At 54.0% G+C, this 19,471-nt stretch overlaps 6 protein-coding genes across 6 annotated transcripts; 3 read left to right on the plus strand and 3 right to left on the minus strand.

Annotated features, from left to right (window-relative positions):
* Nucleotides 1–3,270, minus strand: BDP55DRAFT_245017 (WSC domain-containing protein; the record flags this gene model as incomplete). Its single annotated transcript, XM_060566238.1, has 2 exons — nt 912–3,270; nt 1–861 (listed from the first exon to the last, which is right to left on the minus strand). Coding segments are annotated over exons 1-2 (3,046 nt in total), but the record flags the coding sequence as incomplete, so codon positions are not given.
* A 2,249-nt stretch (nt 3,271–5,519) lies between these two features.
* BDP55DRAFT_634768 (uncharacterized protein) lies at nt 5,520–6,002 on the plus strand (the record flags this gene model as incomplete). Its single annotated transcript, XM_060572704.1, has 1 exon — nt 5,520–6,002. The coding sequence occupies one exon, from the start codon at nt 5,520–5,522 to the stop codon at nt 6,000–6,002; it is 483 nt and encodes a 160-aa protein (XP_060426500.1).
* Nucleotides 6,003–7,559: 1,557 nt separating this feature from the next.
* On the plus strand, nt 7,560–8,954 carry BDP55DRAFT_245113 (uncharacterized protein). The gene is made up of 3 exons (XM_060566239.1): nt 7,560–8,222; nt 8,276–8,828; nt 8,896–8,954. Exons 1-2 carry the CDS (start codon nt 7,765–7,767, stop codon nt 8,667–8,669), a joined length of 852 nt encoding a protein of 283 aa, XP_060426501.1. The 5' UTR covers nt 7,560–7,764; the 3' UTR covers nt 8,670–8,828; nt 8,896–8,954.
* BDP55DRAFT_750141 (uncharacterized protein) lies at nt 8,885–12,478 on the minus strand (the record flags this gene model as incomplete). Its single annotated transcript, XM_060580612.1, has 7 exons — nt 8,885–9,883; nt 9,929–10,058; nt 10,106–10,427; nt 10,475–11,341; nt 11,386–11,474; nt 11,532–11,695; nt 11,721–12,478. The coding sequence occupies 7 exons, from the start codon at nt 12,476–12,478 to the stop codon at nt 9,100–9,102; spliced, it is 3,114 nt and encodes a 1,037-aa protein (XP_060426502.1). The 3' UTR covers nt 8,885–9,099.
* A 1,682-nt stretch (nt 12,479–14,160) lies between these two features.
* Nucleotides 14,161–16,088, plus strand: BDP55DRAFT_558117 (ATP-NAD kinase; the record flags this gene model as incomplete). The annotated part of the gene is made up of 3 exons (XM_060569762.1): nt 14,161–14,268; nt 14,327–15,578; nt 15,643–16,088. The coding sequence occupies 3 exons, from the start codon at nt 14,161–14,163 to the stop codon at nt 16,086–16,088; spliced, it is 1,806 nt and encodes a 601-aa protein (XP_060426503.1).
* A 1,596-nt stretch (nt 16,089–17,684) lies between these two features.
* BDP55DRAFT_245176 (uncharacterized protein) lies at nt 17,685–19,471 on the minus strand. The gene is made up of 3 exons (XM_060566240.1): nt 18,836–19,471; nt 18,320–18,725; nt 17,685–18,259 (listed from the first exon to the last, which is right to left on the minus strand). Exons 1-3 carry the CDS (start codon nt 19,172–19,174, stop codon nt 18,033–18,035), a joined length of 972 nt encoding a protein of 323 aa, XP_060426504.1. The 5' UTR covers nt 19,175–19,471; the 3' UTR covers nt 17,685–18,032.

The raw sequence follows: 19,471 nt of genomic DNA on the forward strand, positions 1-19,471 counted from the left end.
GAGCGCGTCCACCCTGAGCAGGTTCGGTACGGCAACCGAGGAAAGCGTAGGACCCGGCCGTGGCGGGCTGGCTGGGGCCCGTCACCTGTTTGTTGGACTGGTAGAGTGTCAGGCGGTTGCCGCCGCCGCAGTATTCGTACTTGTTGCCGCTGCAGGTCATGCTACAGTCAGCCAGGTTTGCGGCGGCGCTGGTCGAGGCGAGAGAGTTGCCGCAGTAGCATTCGCTGCTGTATTCTGTGCCAAAGTATTTGTACTCTGAGCAGTACGAGGCGCAGTACTCGAGCGTCATGTTGTCGCCAGAGGCGTAATTCTTCTGGCTCAGGGCACGGGCGCCGTTGCCTTCCGTCCAGCAGCCTACCAGGGTGTAAGGTGATACGGTGGGCTTGTGGGCTAACGTCGGGGAGGTGGTTGTTGAGGTCGAGATTGTGCTGGAGGCAGAGGGTGAAGCCGTTGATGAAGTGACGGCGCTGCTGGAGGACGACGCAATGCTCGACGACGTGCTTGATGAGGACGCAGCACTACTCGAGGATGAGATGGTGCTAGAGGAACTAGAACTGCTCGAACTTGAAGTGGACACCTGCGACGAGGTCGAAGAGCTGCTGGAAGTAACAGAAGCAGATGTCAGAGTAGAAGATGTTGATCCACTCGCCGCTAAAACACTGACAGAGCTTGTCGATGACGAGCTGCTCGAGGTCGAAGTAGCCGTCGTCGACACCAAAGTAGACGAGGCACTACCGACTTTGTACAGCTCCAAGCGGTTGCCGTCACCGCAGTACTGGAACGAGTTGCCAGCACACTTCATGTTACACTCGCTCAGGGGCGCAGTCTTGCTAGTTGCTGCCAGACTGTTGCCACAATAGCCTACTTCGTGTTAGTTCTCATTCATAACTCAAGATACGCTGAACACTTACATTCACGCCCATACTCAGTGCCGAAGAACGTATAGTCAGAGCAAAAAGTAGCACACTTCTCGAGAGTCATGTCATCCGCAGCAGTCTGGGTGGCTGAGAGGGCGCGACCGCCATCGGCCTCCGTCTGGCAGCCGATGAACGAATACTTGCCGACGGTGCTGACGTGCGAAAGAGTAGCCGTGGGAGATGCCGTGGAGCTGCTGGTGCGAGTGGCGGTGGTCGAATACAGCTCAATACGATTGCCGGCTCCGCAGTACTGGGTTGAATCGCCAGAGCACTGCATGCTGCAGTCGGCCAAGGGAGCGGCACTGCTAGAGGCAGCCAGAGAGTTGCCGCAATAGCATTCGCGTCCGTACTCGGTTCCCCAGTAGTCGAAACCAGTGCAGTTCGACATGCAGCTGTCGAGGGTCATGCCATCGTATGCAAACGCGGGACCGTTGAGAGCTCGGCCACCAGAGGCTTCGGTCCAGCAGGAGACAAGCTTATAGCCGCCCATGGTCTGTCGGTGGGAAATCGTAGCAGTCGGAGCGGCGCTGGACGTAGTAGACGACACTGTGACGCTACCGCATGTCGCAGATCCTCCCGTCCAGCTCGCGCATGTCCCACCGATAGGATCGGCCTTCTTGAACGGATCAATCATGGCGGACGCGCCCTCTCCACTGATGAAGTCAAAGGTCGACTCGAAGCTGACACCGCCGGGAATGTTCGTGGTGACGGAGTAAAAGGTGTAGCTGCCTACACAGTCGCCCTTGATCATGTCGACGGTCATCTTACCCAGCAAGGGAACCACGCTGGTCGTCCGCGCTGTCTTGTACGAGATCTCTGCTTTAACCGGGAGAGAGGTGCGGTCGTTGCGAACTGCGGCAACAAGTGTAACATCGCCAGAGTTCTGCGTTAAGCAGCTTTGGGATGTGTGGAGAAAGATGCCGTCCTGGATCGGGTATCCGTTACCGTTGTTGTTAAACAGCGTACTCGAGCCGTCGCTCTTGTTGATCGTCACCGTGAAGGAAGAGATGCCCGTGCTGACAGGAATCTCCTGCCTGATGGGATACCAGGAGAAGCTGTCCTCCAAGCCCTTTGAGATACCCGAGATGGTGATTGTGAAGATACAGGAGCCAGTACCGCAGGTAGACCCGCCACTTCGATTCTTATAGTTGATCGTCAGACTCGAGATGCCTGTGATGGCGGTAGTTCGGACGCGAATATAGCCTGTAAGAACCATGACGGTGGGCGAAGTGAGGGAGAGCTGAAGCGCGGACGGCTTTACAGTGTAAGGTGCAATGGCATCGGTCAGGGTAACGCCGGAAGGTATGGTGTTGATCATCTTCTCGAAGACAGTCTTGCAGGTAGACTTGAAGACTGTGTTGTCAGTCATGGCCTTCACAGTGGCGTTCTGGTCGGAGCTGAAGACGACGAAATCGGAGTTACTGGCTCGAGCCGTGCCCATTTTGATGACCAGGGGATTCCGCGTGGTGCCATCAAGATATTCGGTCACGACTCTGTTGTCAAAGACGCCGTTTGAGCTATCCATGGGCGCGGAGCCGTTCAGATTTGTGCCATCCGGGACGATGGTTGGATTCTCGGCCGTGTGGACGCCGCCGATAGTGTGGCCGCAGGCTGTGGCCTGGATCATCTCCTGTTGACTGAATCCCATGCGGGTAAACTTTGAGTTGAAAACTTGAATGACTTCGTTCGGTAGTGGTACGCCTTGTGCCCCTTTTACGGTTGCGTCGATGCGTCCGGATCGAATTGCAACTGAGGGACCGCCGCACGACAGGACTGAAGTGTACACTCCAAGAGCGATGAGATCCGACATACTGCTTTTGCGGGTCAAGTAGTGTGCCATGAAGGTCAGAGTTGTCGAAAAGGCAGGGCCAGTATTCTCGCCGGTACTGGACAGCTCATACTGAATAGACGCATCCAAACCACCCACACCTTTCCCTGCGTTGGCCGGTGCCATGTCGTGAAAAGCGGTTCGCAGCCACTCTGCGGCAGTTTGACGACCGGTCCCCGATGACTCCTTGCTGCAGGGAGAGACGGTGTCGGCAAAATGTCGTGATCCGAACTGGAACGACTGATACATGATCTCCTCCAGCTCGTCAATATCCGAGGGCCATGTCGGATCAGCCCGGGCGTGTGAGGCCAGGCCTAGCAGGCTCAGCAGTATTGAGGTGTTCACCTTCATGGTGAGTTGATACCTCGACTACGAGGAGTTCAAATTACAAAATGTAGTACAAGCGAGTGACTTGGTCGTCCATGAAAGTGACGGTTCGACCTTTGGATCAGGGCACTAACCAGGGCAGATATGCCCAAAGAAAGTAGAAAGGGTCTATGGTAGAAGAAGACGGATCGAAGGAGGTGAGAGAAAAGAGAGACGAGATACTGGCCCTTGGCCGTTAGATATGAGAGACATGGTATGAAACGACACCAGAACCGCGGAGGAACAGACAAAGAGATGCGGCAACAACTTTTTGCCAACATAGACGAGCTGACCGGCGGAACCGTGGCGACCTGACCGCAGGAGACAGATGATCTAGGCACTCTGGGCAGGCCTAGGCTGTTGTGGTAGGGCTCTATCGCCAGCAAGGGCAGTAGTCTCCGTGTATGCGTAGTGTAGCGCCGAAAGAGGATGGCGGCAAAGCCTGATCTTGCCCTGGTCCGTGACCCATGGAAGAGTGAGTGAGGTCTCTTGAAGTGAGAGTGAGGGTGAGATTGATGCTAAGGGTGAGAAATTGGAGGTGAGTTCTTCGTATTTTTGGCAAAAATTGCCAAGGGTGCCGGGACCCCTCTTTCCCTTTCCGAATTAGTGCAAACCTCGCATTGGATAGAGCAAAATAAACTGGACAATGAAGCCGTCGTGATTGGTCGCGGGCATTTTGTGGCTGCTGTCGGTGCCAGCCGCAAATCCAGGGGTGCTGGGGTGACGATCCCCTGCCCCTGAGCACGGCTTACTTCACTTAACCTTAATCGGTTGGTTCAAGTCTTCGAGATACCCTCCAAAGGTCTTTCTGGAAAGGAAAATGGCCCAATGGTGCGTCGAGCAGTAAATTGCATCCCGACATTTTGGGTGGTGGTCTTGGCCTGGTCAGTTGATGTTCGGAAGGTGGGAAAAGCCCCCCTTCTCGGCGCTCCCTCAGCAGGCCGAGTCAGCAAGCACTCTTGCACTTTGAAGATAGCGAGCCGCGAGCGTGACTTCTCCGCTCGTTCGTGCGTTTGGTGTGGCATCCTTGCCCCTGCCCTGCGCTGCCGATACCAAACTATTGATGCCATGCCGACCATGGCGCTCCAGCTGATGATGCAGAACGCATGCATTTCTTGTCTATATTGCAGCTTGCGTAATGCTCTGGATCTCATGCGCAGGATCTTTGTCAATCTGGGGACTCGATGATAGCGCAGAAGGGGTCAAGCGGAATATTCGATCAGGACACAGACTGTTTGGCTGATGATACCTCGCAGATCGGCTCCGACGGCAAATCCAGAATGTCTGTCCCGTATTAATGTGTATTGTTTTGGACGTTGGCGACGCACAAGAAGTAAGCAGCCATTGATACAGCGGCTGAGGAGTCTTCGGAGAGGAACAAGACAAGGCTTCAAAAATCGCCTTTCCTGGTACCGCGTCAGGTATCTTCGAGTCAGGGAAACCGATATCTGCTCGCATGTCTTGTCAACACTCGACCCCATCTCCCGCTGTCATCCCATCACGACCATTGCCAAGACGTTCTTGCCATGTCGAAGTCTGCCCAGCTTTCGTTTCTCCACTTGAAATGGGGACGGGCTTCACATGGACAGGTACTTGAAGACTCCTTCAAATTGCGAGGGCTACAGTTGTCATGGCGGCCGAATGTGGCTTCTGTTAGTGGAAACGGACTATCGTTTCTCACCGCAATGTGGGAAGGGGCAAATAAACTGTCAAGCTAGCCCTTCCCCGCGACCCGAGCGCCATAACCTCAGAGGTAGCGCACGGTTTGCCCACCTGCTCGGCGTCGTGATTCGGTTCGTGTTGTCCCTTACGGCAGGAAGGGACAAAGAATCTTATCCCCACATTGAGACCTTACCGACTGACTGCTCAGGCAACGGTAGCAAGGCTGAACAAAGACAAACACGGACAAACACGCCAGGCCATGCGAGACAATAACCTATTGTGGGCTTCACAAAGAGACTTCAACGGCCAAGAATAGCCGCCAAGTCGCACCGCGCTGGAGACAACCCACGCGCTCGATTCGAAGAGTCCTCGTTCCGGTGTTCCACCTTGTGCGCCCGCGAATACGGAAAATGGCTCAACATCGTGTTGAGAAGCATCATCCGGTGGAGGCTGGTTCGCTGCTGCCTCCAAGAGGTTCTACAAAGGTGATAGGCGGCCAGGAAATGTCGGAAGGCGCGCCGGCTGACTACCAAAAGGAAACACGGCAGGAAAGCCCTTGACATCGGCATTATCGATGGGGATCTAATGCAAATGACCGGCCCCACACAAGCGTTCCGGTACGGGGCGCCATGTACCGGGACTTCGGTGCCAACTAAGAAAGCGGGGCCGTCGTCGTTCGTCGAGCTTTTCACCCACTGATCCAACGCCGGTAGGTATCATACGGCCAATATTTTGAAGCCAACACAATGTTGGAATTCGGTGGGCGCAACAGGAGAGTTATCGACAATATTGAACAGCCACCCGCAGCCTACCGAACGCCCCTTCGGAAGCCTGCCTGGAAGACGCACGATCCGAAGTGCCCGTACTCTGAAGCCATTCAATCCCGCAAGACATTACACAAACACAAACGGCATCTCGTCTCGGGATTTTACGGTTTCCCTGCAACCCGATATGATTGCACGGCAAGACTAAAGATTGACGACTGTGATGTTTTTTCTGGGTGTGAGGGATGTTACCAGTCGAGTGGAAAGCCAGGTCTCAAGCGAACCCTTCTTGTCCACCACGAAACCATGGAATGCTTCTTGCTACCGGTAGTTTTCTCCGCGGGCCGAGGCACCTCGCTTGCAACCAACATCTTAAATTTCCGTCGAAATCGTCCGATCGTCGACAGCTTAAAAGCCGCCGCTATGATTGTCGTCGGCGCTACCCGTCAGACAATGCGTCGATGAAGCAGGCAATGACATAATGTGCCCGGATTGAGAGCTCTGAGCACCAGACTGACTTGACGTCTAGTTCCAAAGACCAAGAGTCCGTCGTCAACATGGTGGGAAATGGTGAACGTGAGAATAGCGCCAACTGCGCTATTATACACACACTGACTACCTACTTAGTTACCAGTCGCTAATTGCCTCCTTGGACGCGGCAGCTATCTACCATTACTACAAAAAAGTGATGCTGTATTTCTGGCAAGGAGGTCTTTCCACGGTCTGGGGAAACCCTGACATGACCAGGGGAAACGCCTGGGACCGTGCAAATCCACAAAAAACCTGGCAGCGGGAAGAACAACTCTACGCGAAACTCGATGGAGAAAGACGTGCCCATGGTTGCATTGCAACTCATCAATTATCTCATTCGTAGTAGCATCGCCCTTGCAATTGGATGACGGCCCGCCAATGATCTTCAACAGCCTAGACCAAGCCTTCAAACCGAGACATACTAGAGCGACGCGTATACTTTGTAGTATAAGGTATGGGCTGGCCAGACCGAGACAGAGACAGGACCAAAGCTGGATCCAGCGGGTCGAACGCAGTCTCCAATTGAACAGACAGATTCTAGATGTGACAGGCGTTCGAAATGTGGATATCGTCAACCTTCGCAGTCTGCTAGTATTGGATGGACGCTGGGAATTAGCCATGGATCTGGGAAGCGAAGCATCTCGCCCCGAGAACCGCCAAAAGGGGGACCATCCCGGAAAAGCTGAAAAACTCTGCCGTTCTTAAACTCTAGCCGTCTTGAACATGAAGCATCCCAGGGCCCCACGACTCTGTGGTATGCTGTAGGTTTTTAGTCATGAACACCACCTTCACAACGTCAACATGGGGCCAAGCAACATCCCGTGCGAGCCGAGGAAAAGTGAAGCCAAACCCTGGCACGCCTGGCTTGCAAGCTAGGGGTAATTAGCAGTGGAAACTCTCAGTCACAAGTCACAGACACGACAGACCAAAAAAAGCGAAAGGTAAAATGGGAAGACCCCTGGGAAACCGAGCGATCCCGATCCCCACACCTTCCAGGTTCAGTCATCAGCCCCGCCAAAGCCACAAACGACTCCACCACCGTGGCCGTGCCGGCCCTCCGGCAGAACAGCAAGTGGAGAAGCCGTCATCGCTCCGGCCCAATCACACCGACGTCTGCCCCTCCAAGACGCCTGACATCATGGGTCCCCACTTACCCAGAACCCCCCCATCAGCCACAACGGCCTCCGTCATCAACCTGCAAACAGCGCCCCATACCAAGAACCTGACGCCTGTCCTCCGTCATTGGGTGATTTGGGGCTTGCGAACTTGGGGTGGTGTGTGGTGAATACACTGACTATGTGTCCGTTGGAGCGTAAAGAACATGTTCCAGGAATAAACGGGGATGGGCGGAGACAAAAGCAAGACAAGCTTGAACAGCGCTGTTCCTTGCCACGATCTACGCAATGGGCGGGATCGGGCAGTCCATTTACCGGCACTCGAAGAGAGAGGCAGCCCTTGGCAGCCCTTGTTTCCTTCTTTTCGAGTTTTAACCTTTAATTCTTAAGGGTCTCGAACCTCCCTCCATTCGTTCACCTTGACCCTACCTCATCCCACCTCACCTTCGGTATCCCAGGGTGTGACTTGAACAACAAAAAGGAAACCCGAACAAAGTCACCAAACAAAACAAGAAACAACTCCCGAGTCTACCGAACACACAAACATCCCATCGAATAAAGCCACAGCCCGAATCGCAACAATGGGCTTCGCATTAAAATTCCTCCAGTGGTTCATCCGCGGCGTCCAGCTAGGCTGCTCCATCCTCATCCTCGCAATCTTCTCCTACTTCCTCGCGACCCTTCACAACCACTCCCTCCCGATATCGACCTCCATCCGCGCCGTCGAGGGCATTTCCGGCGCCGCCACCCTGTACACCTTGGTCGGCCTGTTGCTGCTCTGCTGCCTCGCAGGTCTCGCCTTCACCTCCTTCATCGCCATCGTCCTCGACGTCGCCTTCATCGGCGCCTTCATCTACGTCGCCGTCGCCAACAAGGGCGGCGCCGGAACCTGCTCCGGCACCGTCAGCACACCTTTTGGCGACGGCCCCGCCGACGGAGAGCCGACCAACACGGGAAGCGACGGTTGGACTCACCTCCCCAGTCTGCGCACGGCTTGTAAGCTGCAGACTGCCTGCTTTGCCGTCTCCATTGTCGCAATGTAAGTGGTATCATTACTCCAATCTTTCGGAACACAGCTAACGTAAGAACCAGCTTCTTCTTCATCTTCTCCATCCTCGTCGAGGTCGCCCTCGCCCGTCACCACCGCAAGGAGAAGCGTTTTGGTCCCAGCCCCAAGAACAACTACACCTCAGGCTCGGGCTCCAAGCCTGGCTTCTTCAGCAGCTTCCGCCGCCGCGGCCGCGCCGACACTGTGACCAATGACAACGCTCTGCCCATGCACACCAGCCCCGACCAAGTCCGTCCCAGCTACGCGACCGAGACCACCGCCGTCGCTCAGGACGCAGGCTACCCCAAGTACGAAGGCGCCTACGGCAACACCGCCACTGCTACTGGCGGTGCCAATGGTTATGAGTACGGCCACGAGACCGGCACCACACAGCCCCCCCCTCGGCACTACAACGATGGTGTATACGACCGAGTCTAGACACGAGTGAGACAGGAACAGAAGTCTCGGAGTGAGACCACCTAATGAGTTGAGACAGAGTACGGAAATGAAGCTGGTGTAGGTTGGCAATTATACCCAGGGAATTGAGGAGTTTTGCCATTGGTTTTCCCAGACGATGGTTGTTTGTTGGAATTTTAGGTATGAATCAATCGATCAAGTGAAACACATTGAACCAATCATGCACAGACTGAGCTTGTATCACTAGAATGATTCTCTTTTGATTGTGACTGCATTCGTACACGTCGTAAATTGCGTTTGAACCTCTGTGGGGTCAGTGAGGTACCTCATGTCTAGGTAAGAATATCTCCCGAGTAGGATTACCCGGCACCGAAGTTGAGCTTTTCAATAACCTAATCCAGACACTCGCCAAGTGTCAGCATACCTCATAACTCTGTCGCTCAGGGTGGTATCAAGGCCATCCGGCCGCATCGTGCTCCCACTCACTGTTTGCGCCGTCGTCGGCCCCAACATCCGCCCAATTCATGTCTAGCTTCTCCAACTCCCGTGTGAAAAAGTCTTGCTCCTCGCGCAGGGCAGCCCGCAGCTCAGCCGCGATCTTGTCCGGGTATCGCCGCACATTGAACCAGTGCGTCAAACTGCGCAGCGCCTGCTCCAGTGGCAGCGCCGAGTCCACCTCGGCATCGACGTCGCTGCCAGCCAGCCATTCGTCACGCAGTTCAGGTCGACAGTGCAGGTATACCGCCGTGATGACGCGCATGTTGCTCTGCCGCCACTTACGGCCGCAGTAGGGTACTTGGTTCTTGAACAGCTTCAAGGTGTACAGTCGGAGTTCTGGCTGGGGAATCTTGAGGGATTTGCGTAGAATGTTGGCAGACTTGTACTGCACCAGGAGAAGGTTCCGGTGGGCCTTATGCTTGCAAATCTTTTGCATGATTCGGAGGTAGTTGATCAACGAGAAGAAGTTTCTTCTCGAAAAATCAGTGATAGGCTCCGCTGGCAGGTCGCCAACGGGATATCCGAGCTCATCGACTTCAGGTCGCACCGCAGCTTGTCCTTCAAGCTTACTGGTGTCGTCGCCATCGCGAGTAGCGGCGGTCGCAACGCGAGGCGGTGACCGTCTTCTCTTGATAGGCGGTGGCGCAGCCTCGTCCTCGCTCTCCTCCTCGTCCGGCTCTGCCTGTACCGGCGACTTTTCCTTGAATTTCGAGCGCAGATTACAAAAGTGAAAGAAGCTAGTTGGTCAGCTTGAGTCGTCTAGGGTTGGCAGTATTACACACCTGTTCTCCAGCCGGTCTGTCTTGCTGTCAACAACTTGTTGAACATCCTGATGTGCGAATAACTTGAGTACTAGCGGGAGGTAATTAGAATCCAGCAAAAGTTGCGTCATATATTCGGATTTCAGGACGTCTGCGGCCAGGTCAGTTAATGCCTCGGGTAAAATCACGAATACTCACGAGAGACTCTGAGCCACTTCAACAGAAGCAGTAAAATGCCAGTTATAGCCTTTGTAGTGATTTCCCGGGATCGAGCAGCATCGACTTCTTCCGGCGACATCTCAGGAAGCTCTGGAGGGCCTCCTCCAGCTGAAGCGGGGTCTTGGGGCTGCTGTTGTCTGCTAGGCCCAGCGCCGCCGTTCATACCGCCATTGACACCTCTGCCGGCCATGCTCGGATGTTGTTGACCTTGCGGGGGTTGCGACAACACGGCGGTGACGTTCATAAGTATCGGCCTCAGTAGGACGATTACAAGTGACTGCAGGTGAGGAAGTGATTCTTTCTGTCAAAGTGTCAGTCAAACTCAGCCAGAAGTGCCAAAACACCCACGTAGAAGCTTTCCACAGCAAGCAGACGCCGCTTGATCTCATCGTTCACTTTATCAGCCGAAGGGCCGCAGTCAATTTCGGGCTCTCGCATCGAAAGTTGCGCTTCTCTTCGCTCCTCGGCCTTAGTCTCCGCCTTGAACGCAGCAATCTCCTGCCTCTCTTCAAGGCTCAGCCCCTCTAGGTCCAGATTATCAATATCGCTGTCGTCGCCATCTGCTTCCCACCCTCTCTCAAACCTGAGGAAGCTTTCCCGCTCTTCCCATAACTGTCGCGTAGCGCGGGTCATGCGAACTCTCTTTGCAAACAATTCGCCCGCCTCCAAAATAGACGCAGGAATATCACTGCCCTCCCATCTACGACCGACAAGCTGTTCTTGCAATCCAGCCCCACCTTTCCCGCCAGCACTGTTGCTTGTGGCATCTAGAGGTGGGTACATAAATGGGAAATTCTGGTTCGTCTGGTAGTTTTGCTTTTTTCCGCCCTTCCCACCAACACCAGGAGATGGCGGCGGCGACGGAGCGGGCGTCGCAATGTGCACGGGTTGATGCAAGATAGAAGCGCCGCCGCTCTGTGAGGTGGGTGGTCCCGGGAAAATCCCATTGGCTGCACTGGTCCTGGTCGGCTGATTTGGTATGGGTGGAAGAAGGGTCGTGTTCTCAGGTTCCAGGGGAATGAGTGTCCGCGGAGGAACATAGGCCGGATACTTCGATGTGAGCTCTTGCCTGAACACATGATAATCTAGAGGTGATGCTGTGATGAAGTCTTTGGACTTTGCATTGGGTGACTCGTTTGTTGCCTTCTTGGCCTCGTCTATCTCTTGGGTGCCGCCGAAAACGAGTAGGATGGCTTTCCAGAAGAGCAGGAAAATCTATACTTGTTAGTCGGGATCGCATACGGCATCACTAATCATACCTGGCTGGATGGCATCAGATTTCCATCGTCCCAACGCAGCTTCGAGGTTGCGAGCGACATGAAATCAACCAGTCCAGGTTTGAGGGAAACTAACAGCAGTCAGTCGAGTCTTTACCAGATGGGTATGTTGGGTGCGTGTTGCTTACGAAGCTCGGATCTGGTGGCCTCCAGTTCCTTGGGGAAGCTCAGTGCCTCCTGAATAATGACATACATGATGGTCATGAGATTAATAAGTTCATCCTGGGCCTCTTGGGCGCCGCCGGGCTGGACAAGGCGAGCGTCATCCGACCTGGTTGAATTAGCTGACGACCTGATACAATGCTCGAGCTACTCACCAAAACACATCGAAACAACTTTGCAGAGCCGACCAAACAGTATTAATGCCGTCCAAAGACGTCAGAAAGCTGATGCTTGATCTGATAGCCTCCAATTGTGTCGCACTGGCAGCTGACCTCCTGTCACCCACAGTAGCCGGTGTCGACGTATCGCCCCATCGCCCAAGCACCAGGTACAAAACTTTGCCAATATGCGCAGAACGTTGTGTCGGGTCCTTGACTTGAAGACCATCTAGGGCATCTAGCGTGAACTTGGCTTTTGTCTGATGTTCCGTCTCTTCCCAAGTTGTCTGTATGTCGTAATCATGTTGCCACTGCCATTCGAAGGCTCGCTGAGCGGCGTTCAATCGTACCCATTGCCAAAACTGGTAAACAAACCACTCGTCAACCTCCTCGTCGTGAACACCCATGTCATTGTAGACGAAATCGTAGGCGACGGGCTCGCCACGACTAAACTCGGCAACGATTTTTCGAAGCTGCAATAACGACAGCGAGTCGGTGGGCTGCTGAGGTTCGGGCGCGGGAGGCATTGGGGCTGGGGGGATCGGAACTGGCGCCGGAACTGGTGAGGGTGCAGATGAGTTTCTCTGCAAGGACGGTCGTGGTGGAGGCGGAGGAGGTGGATTGCTCGTATCGGGGCCGACGTCCGCAACGACAGCATCCGCTATCACGGCATCTGCGACATCGCCGGTCGGTGGTGGTTCCTTTTCGGCGGCGGTGCCATCGTTGGCAGGCCGCGAGGGCCACAGAGAGTTCATCCTGTGAGGAAGTGGAGGTGTGTCGATGGGTGTATCATGCTCTAAGAGGTTATTGGTAGACGAGCAGGAGTCGAGTGTGCTTCATCCGTGTAGATTTTTGGAACGAATAGAGAATGCCTCGCGTCGATAATGCGTTGGATCGTGTTGTGGACGAAGCTTTGGTTGTTCAGCACGAAAGCATTCTGACGTGGTCGCGGTGAGATGCAGCGATCAGGAGGAATGCTGTTTGCGCTGCAGCTTGTGATTGGTCAGACAGCTCGCTCTTGGTGGTTTGGCGGGGTGCACCTCGATGTGCGACCCAGCACCGGCTTCTTATCGCGTATCGATTATTGCATGTCTTATCTGGATTGAATATTAGGTCATCCCTCCTCATCGTCCGGGCTTTTCAGTATATCAAGGTGCCCAAGCCAGGGCAAAATAGGGCATTTCTCTATTGAACGGAAAGTGGAGGAGTGACATGTGCCTGGCAGTGCTTGTCGCTTACACAGCATTGCATGGAGAAATAAACTCATTTGAGGCGCCCAAGGCGATGGAGTGATCGTCTCATGTCAAAGAGTACGCGAGCAGCATCACCCGATGTTCATCAGTAGTCAGCAGCCCGATGGGGGTCTAGCTCTGAATTCTCACTGCGCAGACTTTCCCCGAGTAGATGGTCATGCGGACGTCCGCAAGGTCAACTCGGTTGATATTAGGTCCCTTTGGCTACCTGGCACCTGCCTATGTTACCAATTACTCAGGTACCTGATGTGCTGACATCGCACAGGGCAGATAGGTACAGTGCTGAAGAGCTGCAAGACTGACAAGCGCAGAACCTTGGAAGTACGAAATCCAGGGTGCATTAGGTTGGTTTACTTATCCAGCCCGAGAATCAGGCTGGTTCTACGAGTCCCACCACCCAAAACAGCAACGACGTCAGCGACTTGTCCGCCTTCCGGTTCTTCGGCAGCACAAGCCACGGAGAGACAGGCCCCCCCCCCCACTTCACTAATCCTGCAGTGAGGAAACTGCCCCCGCCGTGGGTTGGTGGTCAGCTCGGCCCACTCCGGGCGAACCAGCACCCCAAGGTGAGGGCTACGGGGTGCGAACAATGCTGCAATCATCACTAACTAAGTGCTACCTTACCTTAACACCTTGGCCCCGCTGATTGAAGAAGCTTCCATCCGTTGAAGCTGAGGTGGGCAGCTCTTACTCTGCCACTACTTTTACTTTAGTTTCCTTTCATAGATTTCCGCCTACCGTTTCTCCGAGTCACGCTCTTTAGAACAAAACCTTTATTCATCCATCGTCTGGGCCTCGGTATCGGCAGCAACCTGCATCCTAGCTTCTGTTCATTCATACTTTCGGGGAACGTGCCTCGGGGTTGGAATCGCGAATACTTCCTGCATACCCAATTGCCTCATTGCCACTGCATATGGGCACTGTACGACGCGACGAAGAGAGAGACAGCCACTTGATGACTTTCTCTTTGCGAACGCGGTCGAAATAAACTTTCGATTTGCCGGCGATTGAACCTGCTTCTCAACGCTCTCAAAACGAATCCCTTTTTCAACCCGCTGCCAAAGCTGTGAGACCGTATCGAAGTCGTCTACAAGTACCAGCCACGATCAAACTACCCCGCCGTCGTCGCGACTTTTCCGACTTGTTTCGCCTTCTTCGTCAGCGCGATACTCTTGCTGCCGGAAATGGGCGCCGAGACTACCAACGACGAGACGGAGAAGCGTGTTGGCTTTGAGAAAGAGGAAGATGCGCATTCAAGCGGAAGCGACGACGACTACCAAAAGGCTGTCGAGGTATGTGAAATTGAGCGCATCGTATCAAACAGCAAGCCTCATATTAAGACATTGATAGGTCACTTTTGATCCCGGAAACCCTTACCGTCGTAAAAGCTCTCTAGTTACTTCCGAGTCTTCCAGACCCTTACCGCGTCATCCTAGCCGGAGAACTGAGTGTATTGTTCACCAGTTCCTCGAAAGCCAGAGAAAGGCTCGTAATGCGGTAGCCTCCGCAAGCAACCATGGCTCTCGGTCAAATTCAGTATCAAGCGCCTCGAAAGCCACCACGGACAACTACCACCACGGTCATCCTACCTATGAAAATTCTCATCGGCAAGTGGGTGCTTGTGATGTATCCGGGGAGTCAGGCATGTCCAAACCTGTCGAGCCAAAGGGACGGTTCGCTAAGCAAAGAGCGTCGATTCTGGCAGCCGACAGCCCCGAGGGTAGTGACATTGGCCAGGCCGATGAAAAGTCCTGGCGAACCGAGATCATCAAGTCTGCTTCTCAAATCGATCTCACCCAGTCTGATGACGACGACGAGCTACACAGTCGACTACTTACCAAGAAGCAGCTTAGTGAGATGGCTTGGGGGGTCCGAGAGCTCAGCAGACGTCTCAGCAGTATGCGCATCAGATTTCGCGTAAAGACGATTTTTCTCTTGACCAAGATTCACGACGCGGATTTAATCGCGCGCACCAGGGAACTGACTAAATGGCTCCTGTCCCATGAGCGGGACGTTGTGTACACAGTATACGTGGAGGAGAAGTTCAAGGACAACAAAAAGTTCAACGCCACAGGGATAGTTGAAGAGCTCAAGAAAGACGCTGTCGAGGCCGGTCCATTGAAACCTGGCAAAAGCGAGGAAGGAATCTCGAAGCGTCTCCGGTACTGGGATGAAGACATGTGCCGGAACCGGCCGCACATGTTCGACTTTGTCATCTCATTGGGAGGCGACGGTACCGTACTCTACGCCAGCTGGCTATTCCAGCGCATTGTTCCGCCGGTACTTAGCTTCTCCCTCGGCAGTCTGGGGTTTCTGACAAAATTCGACTTCGAGGACTACAGAAGCATCCTCGAGAATGCCTTCAATAAGGGTGTCACAGTCAGCCTGCGCTTGCGTTTTGAGGGAACAATCATGAGGAGTCAAACGAGGAAACAGCTTGTAGACGGTGAAGAAAGCAGCTCGAGCCAAGACGACGATGGGCGAAAGCTTGATCTCGTTGAAGAGCTGGTCGGCGAAGAGAGGGAAGACGAGCATACCCACAAACCAGACGGAACTTTTGAGATATTGAACGAAATCGTCGTGGATCGTGGTCCAAATCCCAGTAAGTGCTCGACCATGCTCCCTGTCGAGCAGACTCTAGATAACTGACCTTACAACTCCAACAGCAATGTCATACACTGAAATCTTCGGTGACGACGAACACTTCACTTCCGTCTTGGCAGACGGCATTTGCGTTTCGACCCCAACGGGGTCCACCGCGTACAACCTGGCGGCCGGCGGCTCACTCTGCCACCCGGAGAACCCCGTCATGCTCGTCACGGCCATCTGCGCACACACGCTCTCGTTCCGCCCGATCATCCTCCCTGATACAATTGTACTTCGTGTGGGCGTGCCCTACGACGCGAGGACTAATTCGTGGGCCAGCTTCGACGGCCGCGAGCGCGTAGAGCTATTCCCCGGAGACTACGTGACTATCAGCGCCAGCCGGTATCCCTTTGCCAGCGTTCAAGCTCAGGGCCGGCGTAGCGAAGACTGGGTTAACAGTATCAGCGGCAAGCTGGGCTGGAACACGCGCCAGAAGCAAAAGGAATACAAGGAATGGGAGAGATAGATTCTTCTCCGTCAAGGGAAACGACTGTTGAAAAAAGTCTAGAAAAGTTCCACGAAACACCCAAGTCTAAAGGCTTGGCTTCGGATAGCAGCTTTCCGAGTGGCTGTTCTTTGGCAAGCTGTCACCACACAAGAGTTCACGTGGTCACACGCAAACGATGAGGATGGGCGGATGACACATTTCAAATCTTTTGTTACTTGCCGCGTGGCCAGCCCAGGAGGGAGCACATACATCAATCTACTTCCTGCCCTTCCGAGGACTATAAATCCAAACGCCAAGCCCCGGAGATGGTTCACGTTTTCGAGAGAACCTCTTTTTGAACCTTCCAGAGGTTAGAACATCCCGTCTTTGGGGGTTGGCCGCTTGACCTCCGAGAACGAAGATCGACTAGGTTCACGAACGCAATCAAGCTTTGCTGTTGAGCTTGGCACTACGTCTTTCAGCCTAGCCTGGGTGCGATATGACTTGCGAAGGATGGAGGGCGAGTTTGAGGAAACATAGCACAGAGACGTCTTAGCAGCAATCTGATCATCCCTCTGGCTTCAAGACGGGCTTCGGGTGTCGTTTTCGTGCTCGCCATCCACGATTTTCTTGCAACTTGGTCGGTCTTCCTCCATCCCATCAAGCCAACAAAGGAAAGAGTCCAACAAGCAGACTATGGGCAGACAGACTCATCGTTTCTTGTAGTAAGATGTTTCCTCCCCAAGACACGAAAATGCACCCAGGGCAACCCACGCCAAAACTCGACAAAACGAACGCGGCAGGCTAAAACACCGACCGGCGTCACCCGCCCATCTCACTGGTCCTACGACTCCCCAGGGGGGACAGGGCACCTTACTGAGGCTTACGGATAGGATAGACCGCTCGCGGGCTTCGCAGCACATCTATTGCCCGCTCGGTCGTACCCGCGGGTTACCCTTGGTCATGCTCCTCCCACCTTCCGCACAACTGGGATAGCCCCTGAGACGCGCCTGCTGACAAAGGGAAACGCTACAACTCTCCCATTGGTCTCTTTTCTTTGCCTGGACGATTTTCTTGTCAAGTAGCATGGATACCGCCGATGGTTGTATGCGGCTCTAGTACTGGGGTGAGGGGACTTGTGACAGATGCTGCGACGTCCCGCTGGTCCGATGTTCGCCGGCAACACAATGGAACGTCTCATAACCACAACAACTCGGAACTGATCGCCATACGTCCATAGGTTAGTCAATAGGCGGCTTTTTTGCCCTTTGAGCTGCAGGTTCCACATAATGCCTACATGTTTTTTTCATGCAGGAACCGCCACGCAGACTCGAGGTCTAGTCAACTTTTCGCTTGGGACGAAACAGGCAATTTTGATTTCCGGTCGTTTCTACTAATGTATGCTACATGCACAAAAAAAAAAAGATCGAAGGAAAAAGCATAGCAAGCAGGATTCAGGGCTGTTAATAATCGCTGGACAATGTTTGGGTAGATGGCAAAGAGGTATTTTTTTGAGATAGAGAAGAACAAGAAAAAAGAAAAAAGGTTCAGATACACAACTACTCGATACGCCGCCGCCGCCGACCGCCACAGCCAATAAGGAGAAATAACCAGGCGTTTTCCGACTATCGATGAAAATTGTACACGCCGAATGCTAGTGATTTGTCTAGAACGAACACCCACACCACCTTTCCCAAAATGTTTGATATCATGGCGTTAAAATAAAGACAAGGAGGTTTGAGGCCCGTGAAAAGCGAAGGCAAGCCGAGACCCATTGGTTTGCGTAGTGAGCCGTAACCCGGTTGAGTCAGAGTGAGAAGCGGAAGGATCTCGGCGAGGGATTAGGGCTGAGGCCGGGAATCGTAAATTTTTTGAATGAGTTGAGGAGGAGAAAAAACAAATCGTGGCAACGTTCTCAATTTTGGGGGGTTTGGTTGAATAAACTCTTTTGGGTTTCCAGGAACACACACGCGAGAAGAGCATTTACTGCTCGTCCTCTACATCGTCGGCCTGAGTCTCGACAAAGGTCATGGTGACGCCCTCGCCGCTGACGTTCAGGTTGACGGTGTCAATGGCACCACCGCTTACGCCTCGTGCGTTGAGCTCCTCTACGGCGCGCTTGACGACGTTGTTGTTAGTGGCGGGAACGACTTGGGAAACGGGGACGGAAGGATCGCGGGCAACGAGCTTCTCAGGGGTCATCTCGACGCCTATTCCATAGTGATTAGCCATTTATACTTGGAGCGTTTTTTGGGTTGTTTATTACTTACCAGCAGGAACGCCAGAGCGAACGTACATGGTGGTGACCTTGGCACGGCGGCGAGGGGGCTGCTGGACCTCGTCGGAGCGGGCTTTGACCTTCTGCTGGGCAACAATGGCGCCGGCAGGGCGGGGAGCAGCGGGGGTAGCAGGGGCGGCGGGAGCGGCCTCAGCGGCGCCTCCAGTTCCAGGGCGAGCCGCGGCTTGCTGGTTGTTGTCGATGATCATGCCGACACCAGAGCCCTCCTGGCCAGTGCCAAGCTGCACCTTGGGTCCCTTTACCAGGGCGGCCTCGGCGTACTTCAGGGCGCGGTCGAATCCGGAGAGATCTCGCTTCTCGGCGGGACGGGCCTTGGTGAGCTGTACACGAGGAGCGATCTCCTTGCCCATTCCTTGGAGGGCTGCGATAGCTTGGGCCTAGTTGGTGAAATAATATGTTAGCTGATATTGGTCTGATAGTACTAGCGTCCGTGTGTGTCCCGTACACACAGACATGAGCCGCCCGAAAGCTAGAAGATTCCACTGACCTCGTTGATCTGGTTGTCCGAGGACGTAGCGGTCACCGGCGTAGCACCCCCGACCGAAGCAGCGGCTTGCTGAGGCGGCTGCTGAGGGGTGGCCGGAGTGGCAGGTGCCGCGGGAGCGGCAGGGGCGGCGGCCGGAGCATTCGCAGCACCTTGAGCAGCATTAACTGCGGCGCCCTCCAGTACGTTCATTAACTGGGAGACGTCGTTTCTACCGCCAAATGAAATTTCACCATCACCCACCACCAAGGCAGGTGAATAAGCGCCCAAGTTGATGTTCAAGGGCAGAGCGTTGAGCTGAGCGGCCAGGCCGGCAACGGCGAAGAGGTAGCGGTTGACCATCTTGTCGATCTGTTCGGGTAGTCGGTATCTGTTGGTGTGATTCGGGTAGCACGGCTCTTGGAAGAAGAGGCGAAGGGTGGTCTGCGGGACGGTGACACTAAGTAATAGGCGTAGAGTTGTATAATAAGGACACGACCAGCGGAAGAATTGAAGAAAGCTTTTGAAGTCTTGAAGAAGAGAGAGAAGAAAACCGAGAAGAGACAGGATACCAGTCGAGCACAGCTAAAGAAGAAATAGAAGAGAAGTTTTGAAAAATTGCACGAGAATTTAGCTTTCATATATTTCCCCACGAGCCAA

Source organism: Colletotrichum godetiae, assembly GCF_030913485.1.
Source record: "Colletotrichum godetiae strain CBS 193.32 chromosome Unknown BDP55scaffold_37, whole genome shotgun sequence".
Classification (NCBI taxonomy): Eukaryota; Fungi; Ascomycota; class Sordariomycetes; order Glomerellales; family Glomerellaceae; genus Colletotrichum; species Colletotrichum godetiae.